The sequence below is a fragment of the Anolis sagrei genome, chromosome 4, assembly GCF_037176765.1.
Source record: "Anolis sagrei isolate rAnoSag1 chromosome 4, rAnoSag1.mat, whole genome shotgun sequence".
Classification (NCBI taxonomy): Eukaryota; Metazoa; Chordata; class Lepidosauria; order Squamata; family Dactyloidae; genus Anolis; species Anolis sagrei.
Genome location: NC_090024.1, coordinates 226,914,935 through 226,940,329, shown reverse-complemented (window position 1 = coordinate 226,940,329; position 25,395 = coordinate 226,914,935). Strand labels below are relative to the sequence as shown.

The 25,395-nt window shown below is 39.3% G+C and overlaps 1 protein-coding gene across 2 annotated transcripts in view; it reads left to right on the top strand.

Moving 5' to 3' along the window:
• Positions 1 to 24,241, top strand: part of BMP7 (bone morphogenetic protein 7) — a 94,560-nt gene extending 70,319 nt beyond the window's left edge. The window contains exons 3-7 of one of the 2 annotated variants that reach the window (XM_060772060.2): positions 406 to 554; positions 10,752 to 10,964; positions 13,330 to 13,406; positions 15,977 to 16,087; positions 18,307 to 24,241. In XM_060772060.2, the coding sequence (XP_060628043.2) occupies positions 406 to 554; positions 10,752 to 10,964; positions 13,330 to 13,406; positions 15,977 to 16,087; positions 18,307 to 18,456 (700 nt within the window). In that variant the 3' untranslated portion in view covers positions 18,457 to 24,241. The remainder of the gene's footprint in view (positions 1 to 405; positions 555 to 10,751; positions 10,965 to 13,329; positions 13,407 to 15,976; positions 16,088 to 18,306) is intronic. The other variant, XM_060772061.2, reaches the window with a different exon arrangement.
• The last annotated feature ends 1,154 nt before the right edge of the window (positions 24,242 to 25,395 follow it).

The window sequence follows — 25,395 nt, the reverse complement described above, 5'->3', positions numbered from 1 at the left end:
GACACTTTCTTGTGACCCCCTCTCCGGGGTCCCAACCCCCAGGTTGAGAAATGCTGCCTTAGAATAAGGGTGGGAAGAGTGTGTCCCACTGAGATATTGTTGAACTCCATGTCCCATGTGGCTTCTTTTCCAAACAAAGCATTAGATTTATATCTGTTATACGTTTAAAACTTACTATTTTTTATTGTTTTGTAAACAGTCTAGTTATTATTATTATTATTTTTAAAAAAACCTAATGTGGGTAAAATATGTACATGTCTATGTATGTATGTATTTATAACAATGACATCTCTTCTAGCTGTGTTCCAAGTCCCCTGATGCTTAATATTTGGATTTACCTTTTGTAAGTTACATTTTTCTGGTGATGGTTTTGCTAATATACCCCCCCCCTTTTTTTTTTTCTAGGGATTCAGATTTATTCCTACTTGATACTCGAACCATTTGGGCAGCAGAAGAAGGATGGCTAGTGTTCGATATTACTGCAACGAGTAATCACTGGGTGGTAAATCCACATCACAATCTTGGTTTGCAGATATCAGTGGAAAGCATAGATGGTAAGTTTCAAAAAACAACTCAGTTGGCTCATCAATCTCTGTTTCCATTTCACCACTGATCCTGTCACTGGCCGTGATGTTTTTACACTTAACCTTTGATATCCACTTGGCAGAGCTTGGAAAGTTAATTAAATAATAATAATTGGCTACCATTATTGTCCCACCCCAAAGTGGCTAAATTACTTTTATATATATTTCTTCAATTGTAAGATGTCATCAATTGTAAGATGCACCCTAATTTCAGTACCGCCACCAACAAAAATATGTAACATCCACCTGCGATTCTAAGATGCACCCACTTTTAGAGATGTGTATATAGGAAAAAAAGTGTGACTTAGAATGGAAGAAATACAGCGATTTGTTGCAGTTCTTATGTGCAAGCAAGTCAGTTTCAGGGCATAGTATGTAAATGAGAGACCTAGAAGAGAACTGCTGAGGTTTTGCAAATTAAAGACTGTTGAGTTATTGAGTTAATCACTATTATAGAACCTGGGTTGTTTTAGGTTTTTCAGGCTGTATGGCCATGTTCTAGAAGCATTCTCTCCTGACGTTTCACGTGCATCTGTAGCAGGCAATATTCAGAGGTTGTGAGTTCTGTTGGAAACTAAGAAAATTGGTTATAGAACCATTATAGAACCGTTCTCCCAGTTTTCAGAAATGATTACAACCATTCCATTTATGGTGCTTTAATAAAAAATATAAATGCTAGAAACTCCTACATGATCTCCTCTCATCCATGTCATAGTGACCTCAGTATTCACGATGGAGAGCAAGATGGTACAGCATGAACCCGTGCTTGAACAATGTCACGTACCAGTGACTTTTTAAAATTGAGGCTGTAAAACAAACTGACACCCATCAAGTAGTCACTTAATATGGGTAAATGTGGTCCATCAATAAGGCACAGATATCTATAATAAAATGCTACAAAAATGGTAACAGCAGAAACAAACAATGCAAAAACAATTTTTAGTTCACACTACCATGTTAAAGTGGTTCTAGAGTGTTGATGTTCTCATACAAACTTAACTATATATATGTTCCTCATATTGTTATAACATTGCTACTAACATTGTATCAGCGGTATGAATGGGCCATTGGGTGTTACCAATCTATCTTCAAGGACAATTCTTACATTACAGTAATGTAAGCCGGACATGAGTAGGATCCAACTATGAAAGCTGACCTTTCAGTTAAATGATGTAGTTGGAGAATCTGATAAGTTTAACAGTGCAGTGATAGATTCAGGAGTATTCCAAAACTGCAAATCTAGTCCTATAAGAAAGGGTGAGGACACATCACATAAAGGCTGAATGTTTCCTCTAGATACACCGCTCTCCCAAACTAATTATATGTCCATTTTACTGGGATTTTGCTCAGCTTCATCCATCCCCCAGCTTCAGAACTGTATGACTTACTGGTGGAGATCGGAATGGATGCCATGTAAAAGGTTTCCAAACTTAGGAATTCGTTTCCCTTCTCCAGTCCTCAAGGCAAGGGGGAGAAATGGTGAGAGCACCAACTTGAAAAAAAATGTTCTATTTGAATGGCAGTCCTTGCAATTGTGGTTGTCACTCTATCAGGCTTAGTTAAACTGGCAGGAGCAGCATCTTGTGATGTTGCTCTTGCGACATCATCTGATCTGGACTCATGTGACATCCAAGGGAATGTCTCTAGATGTCAGGTTTTGGTCCTGAAATTTAAGGACCAAAATGGTCCTGGGGTAGTCTGACCTGACATTCCTAGTCATGTGTTACCTTGTTTTCATTTCAGTCCAAATCTCTAGATCCATTTGCAATGTTTTGACAGCATTTAAAGCAGAAATTGTTAATGGTGTCTCTGCCTGTCTGTCTGGGAGCTTCCTGTCTGTTATCCAAGATGTAATATTCCAATTTTTGAGGAGGGGGAATATTGTAAGGACCAGAACCAGGGGACAGAGGTGGGCAAAGTGTACCTTCCACTCTTTTTTTTTTTTGCAATACTTGACACTTCTTGAAAATGTGGGAGATGAATTGCCCTTCCTGGTATTTTCTAAGAGTGGTGATTTACTTTTTTAAGTAGTTACCGGGGCCTATTTCAATGTTTTAACATTTTTGTATAATAGTTTTTAAAAACACTGTTTAAGACTGTGTTTAGGAGAAATGCCTCTAGAACATGGCCATATAGCCCGAAAAAACCCACAAGAACTGACTGTTTAAGACTCCTAGCCATGTCTGAGATATAGGTGTGTACAATATGCATACATCTGTAACTATATATCTGCATGTGTATGTACCTTCAAGTTGCCAATTGACCTAATGTGATCCCATGAATTTCATGTTGTTGTTGTTGTTCATTCATTCAGTCGTCTCCGACTCTTCGTGACCTCATGGACCAGCCCACGCCAGAGCTCCCTGTCGGCCGTCACCACCCCCAGGTCAGTCCAGTCACTTCAAGGATGCCATCCATCCATCTTGCCCTTGGTCGGCCCCTCTTCCTTTTTCCTTCCACTTTCCCCAGCATAATTGTCTTCTCTAGGCTTTCCTGTCTCCTCATGATGTGGCCAAAGTACTTCAGCTTTGTCTCTAGTATCCTTCCCTCCAGTGAGCAGTTGGGCTTTATTTCCTGGAGGATGGACTGGTTGGATCTTCTCGCAGTCAAAGGCACTCTCAGAACTTTCCTCCAACACCACAGCTCAAAAGCATCGATCTTCCTTCGCTCAGCCTTCGCTAAGGTCCAGCTCTCACATCCGTAGGTTACTACAGGGAATACCATGGCTTTGATTAGGCGGATCTTTGTTGCCAGTCTGATGTCTCTACTCTTTACTATTTTATCGAGATTGGACATTGCTCTCCTCCCAAGAAGTAAGCGTCTTCTGATTTCCTGGCCACAGTCTGCATCTGCAGTAATCTTTGCACCTAGAAATACAAAGTCTGTCACGGCCTCCACGATTTCTCCCTCTATTTTCCAGTTGTCAATCATTCTTGTTGCCATAATCTTGGTTTTTTTGACGTTTAGCTGCAACCCGGCTTTTGCGCTTTCTTCTTTCACCTTGATTAGAAGGCTCCTCAGCTCCTCCTTGCTTTCGGCCATCAGAGTGGTGTCATCTGTATATCTGAGGTTGTTAATGTTTCTTCCAGCAATTTTCACCCCAGCTTTGCATTCCTCAAGCCCCGCACATCCTCGCATGATGTGTTCTGCATCCAAGTTAAAAAGGTTGGGTGAGAGTATGCAGCCTTGCCGTATGCCTTTCCCAATCTTGAACCAGTCTGTTGTTCTGTGGTCAGTTCTTACTGTTGCTACTTGGTTCTTGTACAGATTCCTCAGGAGAGAGACAAGGTGGCTTGGGATGCCCATCCCACCAAGAACTTGCCACAATTTATTATGATCCACACAGTCAAAGGCTTTAGAATAGTCAATGAAGCAGAAGTAGATGTTTTACTGAAACTCCCTGCTTTTTTCCATTATCCAGCGGATATTGGCAATCTGGTCTCTCGTTCCTCTGCCTTTTCTAAACCCAGCTTGAACATCTGGCAACTCTCGCTCCATGTATTGCTGGAGTCTTCCTTGCAGGATCTTGAGCATTACCTTACTGGCATAAGAAATAAGGGCCACTGTACGGAAGTTTGAGCAGTCTTTCACATTTCCCTTTTTTGGTATGGGGATATAAGTTGATTTTTTCCAGTCTGATGGCCATTCTTGTGTTTTCCATATTTGCTGGCATATGAATTTCATAGGGTTTTCTTAGTCAAGGAATACTCAGAGATGGTCTTGCCAGTTCCTTTCTCTAAAATATCACCTATAGTATCTGGAATTCATTGTCATTTTCCCATCCAAGGGCTAACTAGGACTAACCCTGCTTGGCTATATGATTTGGTACCTTTAAGGTATTTGTGTATATGGATTTTGCCAGAACATGCAAAGTTTCAGGAGCAGAAAATTGGCTTCTGGATGTATTAAAGTTTTGGCCACCCAGACTGTATCATAATAGATTATAGACAGGAAGCAGTGGTATATATTGTGTTTTCATTTATTCTGGTGTCCAACTACTTTGCCTCATGGAGACCCATGTCCCGCTAGACAGCCTTGGTTAGAATGTTTTTTGAAATTAAGCCAAGGACATTTGTTTGTATATATCAGCCATCCCTGTTCCTTTGTGTTAATGCCAACTAGATCCATCAAGGATAGCAAAGAAAAGAAAAACTTTAAAGGCTCTTTGTTTACTCTTAGAAAGTTTGGATAAAGCGTAGCAATGCAAGTGAGGCTGAAGTAATTCATTTGCCTCCGGCACTCTGACATCTTCTAAGCCGGCTAATGCGTTCCTCTCTGAGGAAATATATTGAAGCTACAGTTGACTTTGTAGAATTTACTTATTTTCTTGCACATGCCTTCACATCCTGTTTGTTTCATTACACAGGAAAGGAAATCTCTGTTTCATCCTTTCAGTCTTAACTCAACTACCTAAGCTTTTCAGGAGATACTATTGACTTTAATGGGATTTACTCCCAATGAGCCACGCCTTGAAGGCATCAGTTTCTATCTTATCTTGGAGACTAAGCAGGGTTGGCCTTGGTTAGTAGTTGGATGAGGAATTGGCAGTGACACCAGGTGCTGATGTTCATGCGATTGCCATAAATCAGCACATGACTTGAAGGCATGTATACATACACACATACAGACATATACACACCCTTACCCGAATTGTTGCCTTCAAAGGCAAAATAATTCAAGGAAGATAATTTATTATAGTGATGCCCTTTTCCAATCTGAATTAAGAACATTTGTGTAATCAATACGCACCACATGCAAGATTGATTTACTAGAATAATTTTCTTTTAAAAGGCTTTTTAGCTTGGCATCAAAGTGTAGGGGATACAGATGTACTTGTAGCAATGGAATGGGGATATTTAACTGGTGAATGCTGTCCTTTCTTATTGATGTTCTTTTAAATTCAATTTGGTTTCAGTATAACTCATTTAACTGCATTTTAATATAGTATTTTTATCTGTTTTTAATCTTGTTGTGAACAAGTTTCATCTATGGGGAAAAGCCAGCGATAAATTAGATAAAGAAATAAACACATCTCTCCAGGGCTGTATATCTCACCATTTGGCTGTCCAGGTGTTTTGGACTTCAGCATCCCTGAGCATTGGTAATATAGGCTAGCTCTTCAAGGAACTGAAATCCACAACATCTGGAAGACCACATATTCAGAAGTTCAGCTCCTGCTTTTGAGGGAGGGGATTTCTTATATGATTCTTCACTAATTATCTTTTGTGTTTGTGAAGAAAATAGCAATTTTCCTTCTGTTCTGGGAAAGCTTTTGAAAAAAACAAATGAAAAGCAGATTCACAATATGGGAAAGAAATATTTCCTGCCAGAAGGAAATGATCAGAGACATATTCTGTGCAAAATTCACACATAATTAGATTGCATTGGAAAAACAGCGGTTTTTTGCCTAGAAAAAAATCTGTTTCTTGCACAGAAAAATAATACTTCTGCATACAAATACTATTTTCTGGGCAGAAATGCTGATTTTCATTCAAAACAACCAGGTGTAAATTTGATCTGCAATGATAATAGTCATTCTAGGATTTTTCTCATGTTATGTGTGTGAGTGGGGACTCATGTCACTAGCCTGTGCTAGCTCTCCTTCAGTTGATTCTTGGACTTCACTTTGGATTTGGCAAACCTGGGGCCCTGTCACACTAGGCAATCACAGCACTATGGGGAACCCCTCCCCCCCCTCCCAGCACCAACTGCTGCTCTGGGCCAGAGTGAAGAGAGAAGGGGCCAGGAGGACAGTTCCATCTTGTCTCCTGTGCTGTGCTAAGAATATAATATATTGTATATTCGTATAATATTTATAATATTATAAAGTAATACAATATTATACTACTATTAGTACAATATTATTTATTTTATATTGCATGTAATATTACTAATAATATTACAATATAATGGTATAGTACAATATAGTAATATATAATATTGATACTGTGCTATGCTAATAATATTGCGCTATGCTAATGTTGTACTATGCTAATTATATATATATATATATATATATATATATATATATATATATATATCTTGTAAGCCTCTCTGAGTCCCCTTCAGGGTGAGAAGAGGGGCATATAAATGCCGTAAATAATAATAATAATAATAATAATAATAATAATAATTCCACTTTAAGCGGTATGACTACATCCTCTGGAATCCTGTGGCTTGTAGTTTGATGAGGCACTGGAGCTGTCTTGCTGAACATTCTTAATAGTCTCCCTAAACTGCAGAAGCATAGTAGTATAACTATGGAAGCTGAAAAGGACCATGGTATAATACCAGAATTCCAATTAGCTAGAAGCTTTGAACTAGAGGTCATGCTCTCTGTATTGTATTGTTATGCTCTAACATGCAGATTAGGAAGCTTGTTAAGAAATATCTGAAGTGCAAGTCCTGGAACTTCTCAGCCACTGTGATGGAGAATTCTGGGATTTGTAATCCAAACTCTGTCCTATGGGGAAGGTTTGTGTATTCCCAAATTCAGTTTGGCTGTCGAATATGAAAGACTGCATTGGCTACCCTTCAGTGCAAGCAATCAGGGACTGCCTCGGCCTTTTATTTAAGACAAGGCATTTTTATTTTCGACTAATAACCTTCCAATGAGAATTTAGTGTTCCGCTGGGCTTGGTTTTATGGCTCCTTTTTACAGGATCACATCAATTTATAGGTTAGTGAACTCACAGAAACCCTATTTAAAATAAACGCAGAGAAATCTAATATTGAGGTTGACCTGGCATGATGTAACTTTTAGCGGAAGTATTTGCTCCAGCTAGTTTCATGCTGAGATGTGAAAATGAAGTTTGTTATGCAGAGCCACTTCTTGAAAGAAACATTTTATTAATCACAGATTGAGGTCTTGAATGATAACACTGGTCAACAAATTTTTGGGAATGTTTTGTTTTCTCCACAATTTTGGGTGAATACAGTAGATTTTAACATGCTGAACACAACTATGTATTTATTATGTCAGCATCACATATAGTTTTCCAGAAAAAGACAAATTATTATTATTATTATTATTATTATTATTATTATTATTATTATACCCCTTAACATTAAAACATTAGCAGACATTATAAAATATGCAAATTTGCAAACATTACAACAGAATTAAATATAAACAGTATTAAAAATTCACAGTTGAAATCCATTAAAACATATTCAAAGTTGAAAACCACAATCTAAGCGATGTTGTATGTCTATGGCAGCATACACTATGACAGTAATGGTGTTGTCAGGAAACAAAACTAAAAATGTTTTGCCGCAGATTTTCATTTGTAATCACTCTCCGATGCTTCCTGGATGTGAGTTCAATAATAGTCACCCAACATAGATGGATTCCACTTGCCCTGATACTGATTCTCCATCTTGGCAATGTCCCAATGAAACCTTTGACCATGTTCATTACTCACAGCATCCAGGTTGTCTGGAAAGAAGTCCAAGTGGGAATGAAGAAAATGTATCTTCAGTGATGTTGCACTTTATTGATTTTTTTACCTGAAGCAGACTTTCAACCTGTTGGACATATTCTGGTGCTTTATAGCTCCCTAGAAAGTTACAAACAACATTATTGAAGGCTGTCCACAAAACATGTTCTGCACCCTGTAGAAGACCATCAAAGTGGTTGTCCTTCACCACATCTCTAATTTGTGGGCTAATGAAGACACTTTTTTTTGCATTACTTATGTGGGGAAACATCTGCTGAAAATAAATTAAGGCTTCACTTTATTCATTGCCTTAACAAAATTTTTCATTAACCCAAGTCTGATGTGTAAAGGTAGAAGAAATATCTTCTTTGGATCAACCAGTGGGTCATGTACAACATTCTTCTGCCCTGGAACCAATTTTTTGGGGGATGCCAGTCTTTTCCAATAATGCATATATAATTCTGATATATTCCATCCTTGCAGCCTTGATTAAGCAGCTCTGCCTGGCTCTTCAGTAAACCCAAATCTCTGACCAGCTTGCTCAGATCTGCCTGAGATATTAAATGAGGATGGCAAAATGTCAGGATCAACATCAGCTTCCATCTACATTTGATCATCACCATCGCCTACCTCCGCATACTCTAGTGTCCATGCTTCTAGCATGCCCGAGCAGGTTTCTACATGATCAGAAATGTATTTTTATGGCATTTTAACTGAGTCTCTGTTACATTTTACATAATGTTGATTATGGCTGTCAAAGATATGAGCAATCTAAAAAATCATGCAAATTACTGTCGAGAAAGAAAATGTTTCATAATTTTGCAATAATTGTAAAACAAAATTGGCCGTTTCTCAAAAACCTTATGAGGTGTGACAATTTTGAAGTTATTTATGTGATCAGCATCAAAAAAATCTATTTGGTACACCAAAATTGTAAAGGAAAAAAAATAGCCTTTGTATTATTATTATTATTATTATTATTATTAAACTTTATTTGTACCCCGCTAGCATCTCCCGAAGGATTCGATGCGGCTTACACAGGCCAAGGCCTCAACACACAACACAACAATACAATCTAAGCAAATCAAACAATTAAAAACAGAATAAAACAAAATAAACAACAAGCACAATACACTAAACACAATAAAACTGGGCCGGGCCAGAGCAATGGGTACAAGATTAAAAGTGCTGATGTGACAGGGGGTGTATATAGGGCTTCCAGGGCAAGTGCGATGTGTGATGTGCAGCAATCATTGGTTCTGATAAAGTGCTTATGGGACTTGGTAGTGGAGATTTCCTAAGCTGGGAAGGCGCATCGGAAAAGCCAGGTCTTCAAGTTCTTTCTGAAGACAGCCAATGTAGGGGCCTGTCTAAGGTCTTTGGGGAGGGTGTTCCAGAGTCGGGGGGCCACCACGGAAAAGGCCCTGTCCCGCATCCCCACCAAGCGTGCTTGCGATGCTGGTGGGATCACAAGCAGGGCCTCTCCAGATGACTGAAGTGAACGTGTGGGTTCGTAGATGGAAATGCGGTCCTGCAGGTAGGCTGGTCCCAAACTGTTCAGGGCTTTGTAGGTAAGCACCTGCACCTTGAATTGGGCTCGGAAAATAAATGGCAGCCAGTGGAGCTCCTTGAACAGGAGGGTTGACCTCTCTCTGTAAGGGGCCCCAGTTAGCACCCTGGCTGCTGATCGTTGGACCAGTTGGAGCTTCCGAGCCGTCTTCAAGGGCAGCCCCACGTCGAGCGCATTGCAGTAGTCCAATCTGGAGGTGACCAAGGCATGGACCACTCCGGCCAGATCCGCCTTCGCGAGGTACGGTCGCAGTTGGCGCACGAGTCTCAGTTGTGCGAAAGCCCTCCCAGACACCGCCGACGCCTGAGCCTCAAGCGTAAGCGTTGAATCCAAGAGGACTCCCAATCTGTGGACCTGTGACTTCAGGGGGAGTGTAACCCCGTCCAGCACAGGTTGCCACCCTATACCCCGGTCAGGTTTACGATCGACCAGAAGGACCTCTGTCTTGTCAGGATTGATCTTCAGCTTGTTCCTCCTCATCCAGATAGACACAGCGGCCAGGCACTCGTCCAGCACCCGAGAGGCCTCCTTGGAATTGAAGGCATCTGCTCCTAATGTTCAGTTTTGCTGAGATGGTCCCAATTAATCCTGTGTTGTCCCATTAGCTCAATTGCTTTTAAAATGCCCCAGTTTTCTTTCCTCCTGCTTTCTACTTCAGTTTATTTCAGGCTGGATTTACATTGCCCTTTATCCCAGGATCTGATCCCAGATTACCTGGAAGGATAGACTCGCATAATTGAGTTTAAAGCAGATAATCTGGGATCAGATCCTGGGATGTAGGGCAGTGAAGATACAACCTCAGTTGCTGCAAACTGAGTTTAATGTGCAGGGTTTTGTTTTACTTTGTTAATTCAGGAGGTAAAAGAGGGCAAACTCCTGCCCTTCCCAGTAGGCTCAGGCAAAAGCAAACTGCTGCAGCCTCTTCTAGCTTATGTGCATTCTTCCTCACTAATAACTTTTGTTATCTTGACTATACCCTCATATTGCTTGGCCACAAGTATTTCAGTTTTCATATGTGTAGTGTTGGCTATGTTGGAACTTTGGCACATGGGTTGTAAGTCTGTCTGTATGGTTTTTACTATACTAATATAAACGGAAGGCATAAAAACAATTCCTCATCATAAGCAAACATAACACGGTTCCCCCTCCTATCCTTAGGACAAAGCATCAACCCCACGTTAGCTGGTCTTATTGGGAGACATGGTCCACAAAACAAGCAGCCATTCACAGTGGCCTTCTTCAAAGCCACCGAGGTGCATTTCCGAAGTATTCGTTCTGCAGGAGGCAAACAGCGCAACCAGAACCGATCGAAGACACCAAAGAACCAAGAAGCTTTTCGGGTGTCAAATCTTGGAGGTATGCAAGCAGTAGGTGTGTGCTTTCCATAAAATTAATGGTGGGAAATTGTGTTAACAATGAAGATGCAGCCTTTGATTTTATTCCTAATCTCAAACTGTATTCATGGTGGTTATGCCTTTTGAAACAGGAATGTCTTCTTCAATACGAACCTACTTAAATACTGAGATCTTTGAGAGAGGTACTTCCAAGTGTTGTGTGGCTAGTCCTCATAAGGGCAAAGTTTTTTTTAAACATAATGTTCACTGTTACTGTTTGTCACCTCCTTTAGACATCACAATAGCTGGGGGAGTATGCAACGAGATCTTGTAGCACCTTTGAGACTGAGAGAAACAGATTGGTAGCATAAACTTTTGTAGATTGAGAATTACTGTATCTCGACACCACCTTAACTGCAATGGCTCAATAAAATAGAATCATAGGAATTGCGATTTTACAAGATCTTTTAGCCTTCTCTGCCAAATAGGGTTGGTGCTTCACTAATCTACAACTCCCAAGACTCCACCGCATTGAGACATGGCAGTTAAAGTGGTGTCAAACTGAATTAATTCTGCAGTGTGGATGCACCCATGATCTGCTTCATAGAATGCAAGTAACTGGATCTTTTCTACCAGTGATACTGTGTTGTGAGCTATCCCTCCTGTGATGCAAAATGTTTGAAGATAATTTAGGCCTTATCTACACTGCTATATAAAGTCCAGATTATCTCTTTTGAACTGGATCATATGGCAGTGTAGACTCATAATCCAGTTCAAAGCAGATAATGTAGATTATCTGCTTTGATAATCTGGATTATATGGCAGTAAGGATCCAGCCATAGTGGTGCGTAGACATTAAAGTCTCAATGACTTTACAAAAAGTAAAAGAAAAGAAGAATTTTTTGGAGAAAAGAAGAATTTATTTGTTGATGTGCATCAAAATAGTTGCATGTATTTGGAGACATCTGTTGAGGGCTTTGCTAGGAGCACTACAATGATGAGTATCTGCACTTCAAAATTTCCTACTACGCCATTTATTTAAGAGCCAACTATATACAAAGATTTTGCTGTAATCTATTAAACCTATTTTCTTCTGAAATTCTTTGGTGCACTTTATTATCCATGGCATGTTTCCAATATGATTCCTAGTTCCTCTTCCTTTCCTGGACCTGGTTTGGATGTCTAGAATGTGTTGCGCCATATATGATAAAGCTTTTTGTGATAGAGTTTGAGCATCCTTTTCTTTGCATGGGAAGCAAACAAGCAAAAAAGTGTCCCCCTTTCTTGTGGATTAGAATGTATTGAGTGAAAACACACTAAGTACAAAAATGAAAAAGCTTCTTAAACTATCCATAAAATTAAGCCTGATTAAAAACAAAGATATTAAAGTATTGACTAAACAAAACACAGACTGCGCCTTGCAGCATAGCTCTGCGAGGCTCAGTCTCCTTAAGCAGAGCAGGCTTCAACCTCCACCCCCAAACCGCCATTGGAGGGTGGAAGTTGAAACTCTGGGAAGGGAATTCCAGAGCCTGAGAGCAGCCACATAGAAGATTGTCTCCTCTGTTCTCACCAGATGTACCCTTGAGGCTGATGGGAGAGAGAAAGGATACTTCACAGTGGATTTCAAATCATGGGCAAGTTGATATGGGAGAATGTGGTCAGATAACCTGGATTTGAGCTGTATAGGGTTTTAAGGTCATAAACTGCACTTTGAATTGCACCTGGAAATGAAACAACACCCAGTGGAGCTGTTTAAGATGAATAAAATGTTGAAGGCAAGGTGTTCACATAGTTACTACCTCAAAAACTTCTCTAAAAACTTTATGAGATGAAGATCTTTATGCAAAATTATGCACAGTATAAGATCAGTATAATCCCTGGTCTTGGTTTCCATTTCATGGTTCATTTTATACAAATGAGTGTACTACACTTGCTCAACACTGTGCATAACTAGTGGAAACAGTAATTTTCTAAGGTTTTGATATTCTTGATATTTTCATCTGTGTTTGTTTTCTCTGCTGGCCAAACCAAAGAAGTTTCTTATGATTTATGCGGTTCTTACACTTAATAGCTCTGTGACTGTATTGGTAGCAGAAACATATTTTTTTTAAGTTCATTGTTTCATTACATTCTCAGTAAACTCTTATTTTGACATGTCAAATATGATAATTTTATGCCAAAGTTATATATTATGAACCTTGTGCTCCAAAAGAAAATGGCTTAGTCTGTTAACCTTGTCATTTCACTTCAAAAATGTCTGTATTTACAAACAAAATAAATACATCTCAATTGTTTTTCATGGCTTCAACATTGTTTGAAACGGTTCTTTTCTATGAACAACTTGAACTAACATGCTGGTTTGGTGCTTTTCTCCTCCTTGTCCCACCCTTCATACTCAGAAAACACCAGCAGTGACCAGAGACAAGCTTGCAAGAAGCATGAGCTCTATGTCAGTTTCAGGGATCTTGGCTGGCAGGTAACTTTATTCTTGGGGTTGGAATTAGCCTCTCTGTTATCATGCCTTCTCCTCCTCCTCCTCCGTCCTGTCTAGAAATCAGGAAGGGATATATTTTTTCATAAGTGGATTTTCATGCACGTGGAATAGAATTGAGCAGTTTGGAGATATCTATATTCAGCATATGGCTGTTACAGGATTTTGTATGTAAGGCACCTACAGAGTGACTCATGCACAACAAAATTGATGCAGAACAGAACCGATGCACTTCGGGGCATGGGCAAGGTGTGCCGACGGACATTAGTAGAGCCAAATATGCATCAGGGCCCTAAGTATGCTTAAAGTTATGCAAGATGGACCACAATATAGAATCACAGCTATGTTGTTTTTATTAATATCATCATCACCTTCCTCTCCCCATGGGCTGAGGCAGAGAACAGCAGCAAATTCAACAGATCATCCAAGTTAATTAAGCATATGGATATTAAACAATTAAAGCATACTTTAAAATCTCTTGATTAATCATCCGCTGCCAAGGAGCAGATATATTGTGGCATAAATCAACTCCCCAGCCAGCATTTTATTTATTTATTGTGTCAGAAACAAATTGAGGGTACAGTTATAATGTATTTTAAAAAACCACAAACAAAGTTAAAAAATTGGCATTATACTAAATACCCTTTGACCAGTAGCTGGCCACTTGGAGTGCCTCTGGTGTCGCTGTAGGAAGGTCCTCCATTGTGCATCTGGCAGGGCTCAGACCGCATTATAATGAGTGGTCTGTTGTTTGCTGTTCTCCACTCTCACATGTCATGGACTCCACTTTGTAGTCCCATTTCTTAATGTTAGCTCTACATCTCGTGATGCCAAAGCACAGTCTGTTCAGCACCTTCCAAGTTGCCCAGTCTTCTGTGTGCCTGGAGGAAGTTTCTCATATGGTATCAGCCACTGATTAAGGTTCCGGGTTTTATCCTACCACTTTTGGACTCTTGCTTGCTGAGGTGTTCCTGCCTGTCAGCATGATCAATAGCTATTGGCAAACCCACCCTGCATGGATTTGATCCCGGTATCAAAACCTTTGAGCAACAGTTTGAGAAAAATGTTCATATAAAAGTCAAAACAGTTCTTCTTGTACAGTAACAATAATCTTTCACATTAGCTCTTTGTTTCTGTAAGAAAGCATATCTACTTGATAAATCTGGCAGGTGATTCCACCATCTGGGGTCAGACAGAGAAAATATCCTCTGGGCAACATTGTCCATCTAGTTTTTGGCTGACGGGAGTAAACATTCCCCAGAGGACCTTAATGACTGAGTTTGTGTGTGTTTGTGTGAGAGAGACTTGAATGTTTATTTTTCTTAAATTAATTTTTGACCTGAACAATCTAATTCACAATCAAAAGTAGTATGTGTGCAAAAAAATAAACATAAAAAGAGGAAGAAAGAAAAGTAAAAGGCATTTAATTAATACTCAGTAGGTCTCTGACTGCCATTTCTCAAGCCTGACCGTAATGAAGAAAGAAAAGATTTTTTTCTTTACAAATTTAAATAAATAATCCTACTAAAATTATTACAGAGATTATTAAACCTTTCTCAAGCAATAAAAGCTTTATGGACTTTTGATTCTTCCCATATTTTCCAACCTGAGATCTGTCTTGCCTTTGGATTTTATCTCCTGGCTTGCCCTTTAGTCCAGATTTTTGCCTAGTTTCTTAGCCTGGCCTCCTAATGTGCCCATTGGTCCTAATTTGGCTTCAGTCCTGGCTTCTCCTTGTTCCTTGGCTCCTGTACACTTTCATACTCCGTAATTATACCTCTATGATTCCACTTGGACTGCCATGGCAATACCCTAGTGAATCTTGGGATTTGCAATGCACGAAGGGATATTTGGAATTCTGAGATAGAGAGCTATAGTGCCTGAGCAAACTGGAAATCTTTGGATTCCATAGAATGTATCAATGACATTGGAGCCCCTGGTGGCACAGTGGGTTAAACCCCTGTACCAGCAGGACTGAAGACCGACAGGTCGCAGGTTCGAATCCAAGGAGATCATGAATGAGCTCCTTCATCAGCTCTTCATGCGGGGACATGAGAAAAGCCTCCCACAAGGGTGGTAACACATCAAAACATCTGGGTGTCCTTGCAGACAGCCAATTCTCTCACACCAGAAGCGACTTGCAGTTTCTCAATTCGATCCTGACACAACAACAACAAAAAAAATCAATGGCATTTAAAATGGAATCATGGCACTACAATTGGGTGGTGTCTAAGGGTCCCTGGTTTGTCTTTAAATGTTGACTTGCTCCAGTCCTATCTTGAAATTCACATATTTCTGCCTTACTTCTCAGCTCTGCCTCCTGGTTTGTCCTTTGATCCTGACTTGCTCTTTAGTCCCGACTTCTGTCTTTGTCTCATCCTTGCTATTAAGCTCTGTGTCCAGAAATTAGGATGAATCAGTTTTCTCCAAAATTTTGAAATTTCACCTTTTAGTCAATATTTTCCATACTGACCTGCTTGAAAAAATATCAGAGTAAAGATTTCCGATACCTGTTTCATGAAATCCTCTCTCTTGCTTTGTCTGATCTAAATCAGGACTGGATCATTGCCCCAGAAGGCTATGCTGCATACTACTGCGAAGGGGAATGTGCCTTTCCGTTAAACTCTTACATGAATGCAACAAACCATGCTATTGTGCAAACGCTGGTAAGCCACTTTTAACATCCTTTCCAGCTCTTAAGCTTGAATCTGTTCAGTGTTAATTGAATTTTTAAAGGTCACACATGCACACAAAAGATTCCCAAGAAAACTGGAAAGTATTATGAATAATTACATTTGCTAGTTGTTAATTGAGAGAGAACTTTAAAGGGAGGCAAGTGCCAGGGATTGAATTGTCTCCTGGCAGAACCTCTGACAGCCCCATCCCTTAGCACGCCTCTTCTATTTTTTTTAATTCCCTAAAAATCCTCACCACATCATAGGAAATATAGAGAGGGCAATTCACCATGCCCCTCAGAACCTCTTTTTTTTTGGGGGGGGGGGGGGAGCCTTAGGAGGTGTGGATTGCCACAGAATGAGGACTCAAGCCACATGCATCCCGTGGGCTGCATTGCTCATTTCTCTTCTGAAAGAAGAGGAACATATGATATTGATAGATGCTTCAAGTGCTTAATCAGTCAAAATGACTGCAAATAAGAAAACTGACTGGCAACGAGGAAGCTAAGTAATTTGGAGAACAAAACATATGAGGAAAGGTTGAAGGAGCTTGGCTGGTGAAGAAGGAGCTGGGTTTCAGCTTGGTGAAGAAAAGACCAAGGATGATTTGCTTGTTCACATTAAATAGCTCAGAAATTGTCACAGAGAGGAGGGAATGTTCTCTGTTGCTGCAGATGTTAAGACCAGGTCTAAAGGTCTGACATTACAAGAGAGTAGATTTCTATTGAACTTTAGAAGACATTTCTGGACAGTTTAGCAATGGATCCAATTATCTAGAGAAGTGAGCTGGACATCTTCATGGGGAGCTGGGAATAGTTTAGTTGCAATGAGCAGAGACTAGATGGCCCTTAAGGCCCCTTCCAACTATGAGTCAATGATAATGTTAATTTAGTTTTGAAAACTAACTCATTGCTTTTTTATTTGAAACAGGAACACAGATAGATACTGTATTGTCGAAGGCTTTCATGGCTGGAATCACTGGGTTTTTCAGGCTATGTGGCCATGTTCTAGAAGCATTCTCTCCTGGCATTTCGCCTGCACCTATGGCAGGAATCCTCAGAGGTTGTGAGGTCAGGAGAGAATGCTTCCAGAACATGGCCATATAGGCTGAAAAACCTTCAAAAACCTAAAAAATAGATACTTCGTTTTAAAAGCAATATCAATGCTTTAGATTGCTAACTTGTGGTACAAAAGGGAGACTGGAATCCTGCATGGACCAGCATAGTGTAGTAGTTCCGCATGGAGAACTATGCTACGCTGAGCTATTTCCACCTTAAGGACCTACCTTTGAGCCTCTGAAGCCTTGTGTCATGGCCATTTGATGCCTTCTAGAGAGTAAATGTAGGAGGTGATCAAGAAAGCACCTGGCTGTGTCCCTGTGCAATATGTAAATCTTCCACTGATCTCTATAAAGACCTCCTATGGTATTGGCTGCTATGTAATCATTTTGCATCTGGCTACAGAGACATAGCCAGACATATCTTTGATTCTTCTCACTCTCCACCAGGTTCAGAATTTGTGTCTGGAGACTTGGCTTTGATCATTTGTAGAGGAAGGAAGGGAATACAGCTTCCATAGTGATCAAAAATTTATGCAGACATAAGCTTGAATTACATCTGCATAGGCCACTAACAGGACTCCTAAAGATCTGTTGTACATGTGGGGATGGGTATCTACCTCATACCTAATACAGCTTCACGCAGAAGCTTGAGCCACCACTTGAACCATATTGTATCTTTTCCGCACCATTAACTGCAGGCGGTTTGAATCTGGGGAGTGGGGTGAGCTCCTGTTTGTCAACCCCAGCTTCTCATGTGGGGGCATGAGAGAAGCCTCACACAGGATGGTAACACATCTGGGCGTCCCCTGGGCAGCATCCTTGCAAATGGCCAATTCTCTCACGTTTAGTTTCTCAAGTCATTCCTAACATGGAAAAAAGTCATAGTGCAACAGGAGTTAGATTATAATTGCCATGTTGACTTCGAAAAGAATTCAAGAAATTAGTCATTTGTAAATCCCCATATTTGTAACCCACACCACTCATTCATTAAAATCTACGAGGGTCGGTTGGGAAAAAAGTACTTAAGAACTTCCCTTTGTCAACATCCACTCAAGTAGTTTGCAAATGTGTGTTAGGTATTAAAGCTTTCCCTGAGGGGAGGAAAACGCCTATAAACTTTCTGATGTCTTGTAACTGATTTGTTCCACAGGTCCACTTTATAAACCCCAATACTGTGCCGAAACCTTGCTGTGCCCCAACACAGCTCCATGCCATCTCAGTCCTCTACTTTGATGACAGCTCCAATGTCATTTTGAAAAAATACCGAAACATGGTGGTACGAGCTTGTGGCTGTCATTAAACATCCCACAATGGAGTGACAACACGTGAGTTGCAAAACAGGCAGGGTTATACTGTTATACTCTTGATGGTGAAGAAGAAGAGAACCTTCTCTGAAAACAAGCCACAATTCTTAGGAAGAACATTTCTGACGGGGCCATAGAGTCAAGGAAGAATTCCAAATGGAAGTGGCATTCTGCAGCGAGTTTGGCTTTTGAATGAACATCATTCTGTAAAACTAATGCACAATGAGAAAAAAAAAAAAAGGACCAAGGACCTGTTTTGCAAAACAGGTCTGTACTTCTTGTAGGGTAAACAAAACCTGTCTGAAAGTGTTTTTGTCAAGGGGAACAAACTTCTTTAAAAACAAAAACAAAAAGCCATCTCTGTGGTGAGAAAAGTGCGTATGAGTGTTTGAGTGTGTACACATGTGCATAGATTATATAAAATTACTTTTAGAGACATGAATTGTTTGAATTTAAATGTGTGAATGATGTTGCCTGCAAGAAACAGAGATTCTGTTAAGATTGCTAGGGATATGTGAATACTGACCTTTAAAAAATGATATCTCCACCTTCCCCATGGTGCTCCTCATTTGGCATACTTCTCTTCCAAAGCAGCTCTGCAGTTGGTGCAAAGCACATCTCAGTCACTGAGCCTGGTGCCTTCAGCTAACTATTGTCTTCCCCATTTGAAAGCACAGACAGCATTATAAATCCAAAAATCACAGTGGCACATAACATACACATTTTACTTACCTGTTTCAATCCAAAACACACTGGTAGCATCACAAACTGTAAATGTACGTATGGTTTTCTTATAGTTAGTGCAATTGATTTAACTGCATATAAGGTTTCACAGTTTAAGCCACATTTCTGAATACTGCAGGCTTTCAGTAGAACAGGATGAGATCACACAGTTTCTTTTGACAGTAACATTTGAAAATTAATTCCCTGTTTTCCAACAATTATGCACAATGGTAAGCATGCAGTTCTAACTGGAATAAGAAAATATTTTTACCACCCAGCGAATTTCCCCCATTCACAAGCTAAAGTTTCCAAGCTTTCCAAGCAAAGGGGTACTTTGAATGCAATTTTCCTGCTTCTTGGCAGGGGGTTGGACTGGATGGCCCACAAGGTCTCTTCCAGTTCTGTCATTCTATGATTCCCGTTAGCAATAATCACACCTTGGATTCACATCATTAGCTGCAATACTGCCATTGCACAAAGAAAATGCAAAACTAAACCATACATTTATCTCTCCGAAGCTGGAAAGCAGTGTATGATAGCATTCTACAGAGGACTACACTGAGCAAAGAGTAAAATATTTTACTAATGCATATGAAGAAGTGAATAACATCTTCTTTAAAGGTTCTGACAAGACAGAACAGAGAGGAATCGGAGCACCAAAGATCGATGGTACATTCACGATGTTGGGGAGGAATAATACATTCAAACGAATCAAGTGCCCTGAAGATGGTAAAATTGGGCAAGCACTGATGAGTCTAAGTTACTTAGAAGCTATAGCAGATAACAAAGTGAACATGAGTCAATAAGTTGGGTATTAAAGCCAATATCGTTTCAGTTTGGTTCAACAAGGAAAACTCTTTTCAAAATTGGAGACATATTAGTGCTGATGTGGTGCTGAACATGGCTATATCTCTACATTTTGAGCACTCTATTTTTTATTCAAAACTGGGCACAAAAGTTTCAAAAGGAAAGCTACACAAATAATGGTTTATAAATCGTGAAAAGAAATGGGCTTATGTCTTTCCAGTACTACTGGTTGAATATTTCTTATCAGGAATTCCAAAATCTGAAATCCAAAATTATCCACATCGTGCCTGAGATGGTGACACCTTTGTTTTCTGATAGTTCAGACTACAGAAATGCTGTTTCATGTATTAAATTATTTTAAAATACTGTATAAAATTACCTTCAGACTATGTGTATAAGGTATATATGAAACATAAATGAATTTGTGTTTAGGCCTGGATCTCATCTTAAAGATTTCTCATTATGCACATATATTCAAATACAGATATTCCAAATCTCGGAGGAAAAGATCCCAAGTCCAAAATATATCTGGTCCTAAGCAGTTTGGATAAGGGATTCTCAATTTGTATTAGGAAAAGACATGAACATGAAACAGCAAGGATTGTATGCCATTATCTAAACTTTTGGTGAGGCAATTGTTTATACTGTGTATTGTCTGGTTGTCCCGTGTCATAAAGATTGTAGATCTGGAAGAAATTGTAGAAAAGGGCAAGCAATGTGATCAACAAAGAGGACAACATGTCTTACTAGGAAAATTAGTTCACTGAAGACTTTTCCCTCTTACTGTGGTTCCCAACCTTTGGGCCTTCGGGTGTTTTGGACTTCAACTCCCAGAAGTCCCAGGCAGCTTACCAGCTGTTAGAACTGTTGGAGCTGAAATCCAAAGCACCTGGAGGCCCAAAGGTTGGGAACCACTGCTAGCACATGGAGAAGGAAGTGCTACAATTTGACACACTTCTTTGTGTGATGGAGAGAGAAAAGTGTATATCTTTTAACAATACTAATACTGGAATGAGATAATCCAGTGAAGCTGATTTGCTGTAGCTTTTGGAGATAGTACTGAATATTTGTCTTCACAGAACACATGCTTCATTTATGGGAATTATTTCCAGAACAGAGAATGTTTTTCACTGCGTGCCTTTTTGAAAGGATAAAGCTTAGAGTGAATTGATTAATAAAGGGCTACTCATAAGTATAACTCAATACTTATATTCCATGCAGATACTGGTGACGTCTTTTTGAACAAAGCAAATGAACAACATTAGAGATCTGATTGGTTAGTGTTATGGGAAAGAAGTGCCTTCATAGCTATGAAATCTTTTTGTTCAAATCCAGAAATATGAAAGTTAGTAGAAAAGTGCTAATGCATTGTTAGCTATTAATTAATTAGTTATTAATAGATTGAAAAATCTAATTCAGTGCCTTTGTTAGGAAGGGAGGAGAACTAATAAGTTCATGTTAAATTGCCATTGAGGTATAAGTTAAAAGTCCTATAAAGCCATTGCAGGAACAAAGGCTTTTGTTCTTATTCCTTCTGTGTTCCTATCTTGGACTTTAGAAAGAAGTAAACAGTTAAATGATTTTTTGGAAAAACCTATTTTTCATCTACCCATCAAAATGCCTTCTCTTGCTTTCATTTCCCTCCCTTTCTTATAAATGTATCCCAGCAAAAGTCTTGGGGTAAGATCTCCAAAATTCAGTTTCCTGGGACAAAAAAAGGACATTCTGTGCACTGCCTAATGTAACACATAGGAAGTCCGCTTGAGCCCAAAGAAAATCAACCCGTGTTCTAGGCTGCCACTACTGTATGTTGACTTAATTTTTTAAAACTTTGAATGCTTTAGCCACCAGATTGTATTTTTGTGTGGGGTTGGTAAGCAAAAATAAAATCTGGTGGCTAAGGCATTAGAATGCACCAGTCTGAAGAAACTAATAAAAAGCAAGGAACAGTTTTCAAAAATCCACAAGAGCTGGGCTTTTGGTAAAATAATAAACTGGGTTTTGTTACATTTGTTGGGTCTTTAACATGGTCTCCTATTTGACAAATTAATGACTTAAGGTTGAAGTTCTAAATTAAGTTTTAAAATTAATTGAATTAACTTACCCATTTACATTAGAAAATGTATAGTTTAATGGGTAACTTTACTGACTTTAATTAGCCCTTAGATATCAATGATATATTTGAATTTTATTTTCAGTAGTTGGGGCAGGGTTTCAGTGCTTTACACAGCTGTTCGTTCTTACTTATGACCTGAAAACAAATTATTTTGAGGTAATTTTAGACTATAGAATGAATTAAGCAAGACCAGTGATGAAGAGTTGTTCCAGTTTATAAGACAGAACAGTGGAAGAGAATAGTGGTGTCTCCAAAAAAATCTCCAGGGGAGCTTCTTGGCCAAGTCAGTTTTCACACTTTCCCTCCCTATAGGCCAATGTACTACCCCACATCAACTGTTTTATTTAGCAGCCAGAAATAGCAATAAAAGTGACATATTTTAAAACTGCAGTCCTTGGAATTCAATAGTTTGTGTGCAACTAGAAGGCAGCTGTGTATACACAAATATACACAACATTTGCAGAGCTGATTTGCATTATTCCATAGTTCCTTTTGGAACAAACTTAGTGGCTCAGAGATTCTGAGGAGCTATAAAATACTGCTTGAACCATTGTCTTCCATGTGAAAAGAAACCTTCTTTCACAACAGGAGACCTATAGCATGGGCCCAAATAACCATGTTTTACTTTGGATTGGTAAATATGCAAATAGGATGGGTGCAGAGGAACATGCTGATGTCAAATGAACCATAAAGGTGCCTTAAGAAAGACTTCCCTTTTCATAATGCTGTTCCTAGTGGACTAGAAAACATCATACCCAGGTGAAAGGTTCTGGCAGCTACCAAGGTGGGCCACCATAGCAGTTTTGGTTCCCAGCTTCTTTGTTGAAAGAATCAATAGGTGGGCAACACAGATGTTTCCCTTGGCTCAAGTAAGTAGGAGGTGGGATTTAGTTGCTTCTGCCAGTTTTTTTAGGGTTTTCCTCATAATATAATGATTGTGCGGAAGAGGGAATTCCAGCAGACATAAGAAGCAATACTTGCTGAAACCCCCACTGCTGCACAACTGGCACACATGTTTAAAGTATGAGTGCCCTCTCCAGTTGTTTTTTTGAAACCCCAGTCTTTCCACTTAACACAGTGGTTTTCAACCTGTGGGTCTCCAGATGTTTTGGTCTTCAACTCCCAGAAATCCTAACAGCTGGTAAAGTGATTGGGATTTCAGGAAGTTGTAAGCCAAAACACCCGAGGACCCACAGATTGAGAACCACTGCCTTAACAGCATGACCATGGAGACTGGGTCCAAATGGATGATGAATAGAATGGAAGGGCCTTCAAAGATATGTTATGAAGGGCTGCCCAACGTAAGGAACTGGTAGCCTATGATGTTTTCTTTGAAATTGTGTCTCCTTGGCTTGAGTAGGTAAGATGAGGATCATGAGGAGGCAGAACTTCAAAAGTGTACCTTTCTTTGGACCATATTTCCCAGAGGTTCTGGGTGTTGCGCCTGAAAACAGCAAATGTTTCAAGTTCTGAGAGATGAGTAGTCATCTGGTACATAATTTAAAATATGCTCAGTGTATCATTTTATACTTCTAGGGGTTCAGTGAGCCTTGTTCAGGGAACTTGGTATCTTCTTGCAAAGCTAATGCAATACATTAAAATCACCTTCTAAGTGTGTATGTATATAATATTTGGGTGAGCCTTAGTGCCTTGTGTTCCGGTCCATACTAGTGAATGTTCTGTATATGGTAGGCCACACTTCATAAACTGTTCCACTGTATTCACTAACCTTTTTAGCGATTCTTGGGGAATGTTGTTTTATGGGTTTGTTTCTCCTATTTTTCCCATGTCCCACACTAAATAAATGGCAGGCCTCCTGCAAATCTCTGTGTAAGCTCCACTGTTTGTACATGTTTGTGTAAATAGTTTTCACAAAAAGCAGAACAAATTTTATTTATTTCAGCCTCTATATTTCCTCTTTTCTCAAACAGATTCAGGAAGAAAAACTATTCATCTCTCCTTTGAACACATGTTTTTTTCTTATTTAATAAAGTATTTATTAACAACTGTTGGTAAAAAAATAAAGGAATATACGTTTTGGGTCTTTATTCCCCTTTAGATCAGTTGTTTTTAGATGGTTGTTTGTATAAATTAACCAAATAAATGATTGTGGTTTTACATGGTTTTAAAAAATACTCTCATTTTGTATCTTTGTTTTATTTAAATCTCACCTTTCTCCCAGCACAGGATCCAAGGTGGCTTACAACAATTTATAGCATGAAGACAGACAGAATCCTCCTCTCTGAACATATTAGGACTTGGAAATACTTGTATAGGGAAATACATTCTTTCTTTTTCTAGTTTCTTTGCATCCTAGTCCACTCCTCCACATGCACTGGGGTTAGAAATGCAAGAATTCAACAAAAGTGGAAAAAAACCTCTTTTTTAATCTGAAAGAACTCCTCTAGAAAGCTCTAGGTCCTCCATTACACTGTCGATTATAGAGTTGTGCTGAGGACTCTAGAGATTCCCTGAGAGACAATTTCAATGAAATCAGCAAATAATCAAATCTGCGAACATGAAGAGTCTAGATTAAAAATAGCCAATTAAAATTACCAACAAAATGTCTTCCTATAAAGGAAGGTGTTGATCCACTTAGGGAAAGCAATTAATGTGGAAGTAAGCCAGACTTCCTTTCAGAGGATGTTCCTGAGCTCAGCTTTGGTCAGAAAAAAAAAACAACCATCCTCTCTTCTTCCAAGTAGAACATATCTCAGGCATTGAAAGATACTGAAAAGGATGTCAAGACCTGGGCAAACACGTGAGATTAATTCTTGTCTCCTTGTTTGGGAAGAAAAAGCACGGTATAAATAAACATAATAATATAATTATAATAATAATAAATTAATTTCATTCCTATCTCATCCAACAATTAGAGTTCTTCCCATCTAGTCATCGTCATCCCCCCTCCCCCAACCCAGAGTTTTGAATTTATAACATGGATTACGTGGTAGTGGGGAGCTGGTTTTAAACTATGGAAGAAGGAATCCTTGGATGCAGAATCCATGGTTAAGGATGGCTGACAGTACACATAGTTGAGTGTGGGATCATTGACCAAGAGAAATTAAATAAAGTCATTACATTGACAGTTCTCCTATTGACACTGCCCAGTCACAAAATTGCTTATTACAGAAATATGGTGGCACTCGATAAAAACCAAGAAATGTGTGTAATGTTGCCTGTTGAGTTACGACAACCCATTGAGGGCCTCTATTCAATCTTTAGTCATTACAAGACGAGAACCACTTAATGAATTGGAGTTACCTAGGTGTTGACTCAGCATTCATCA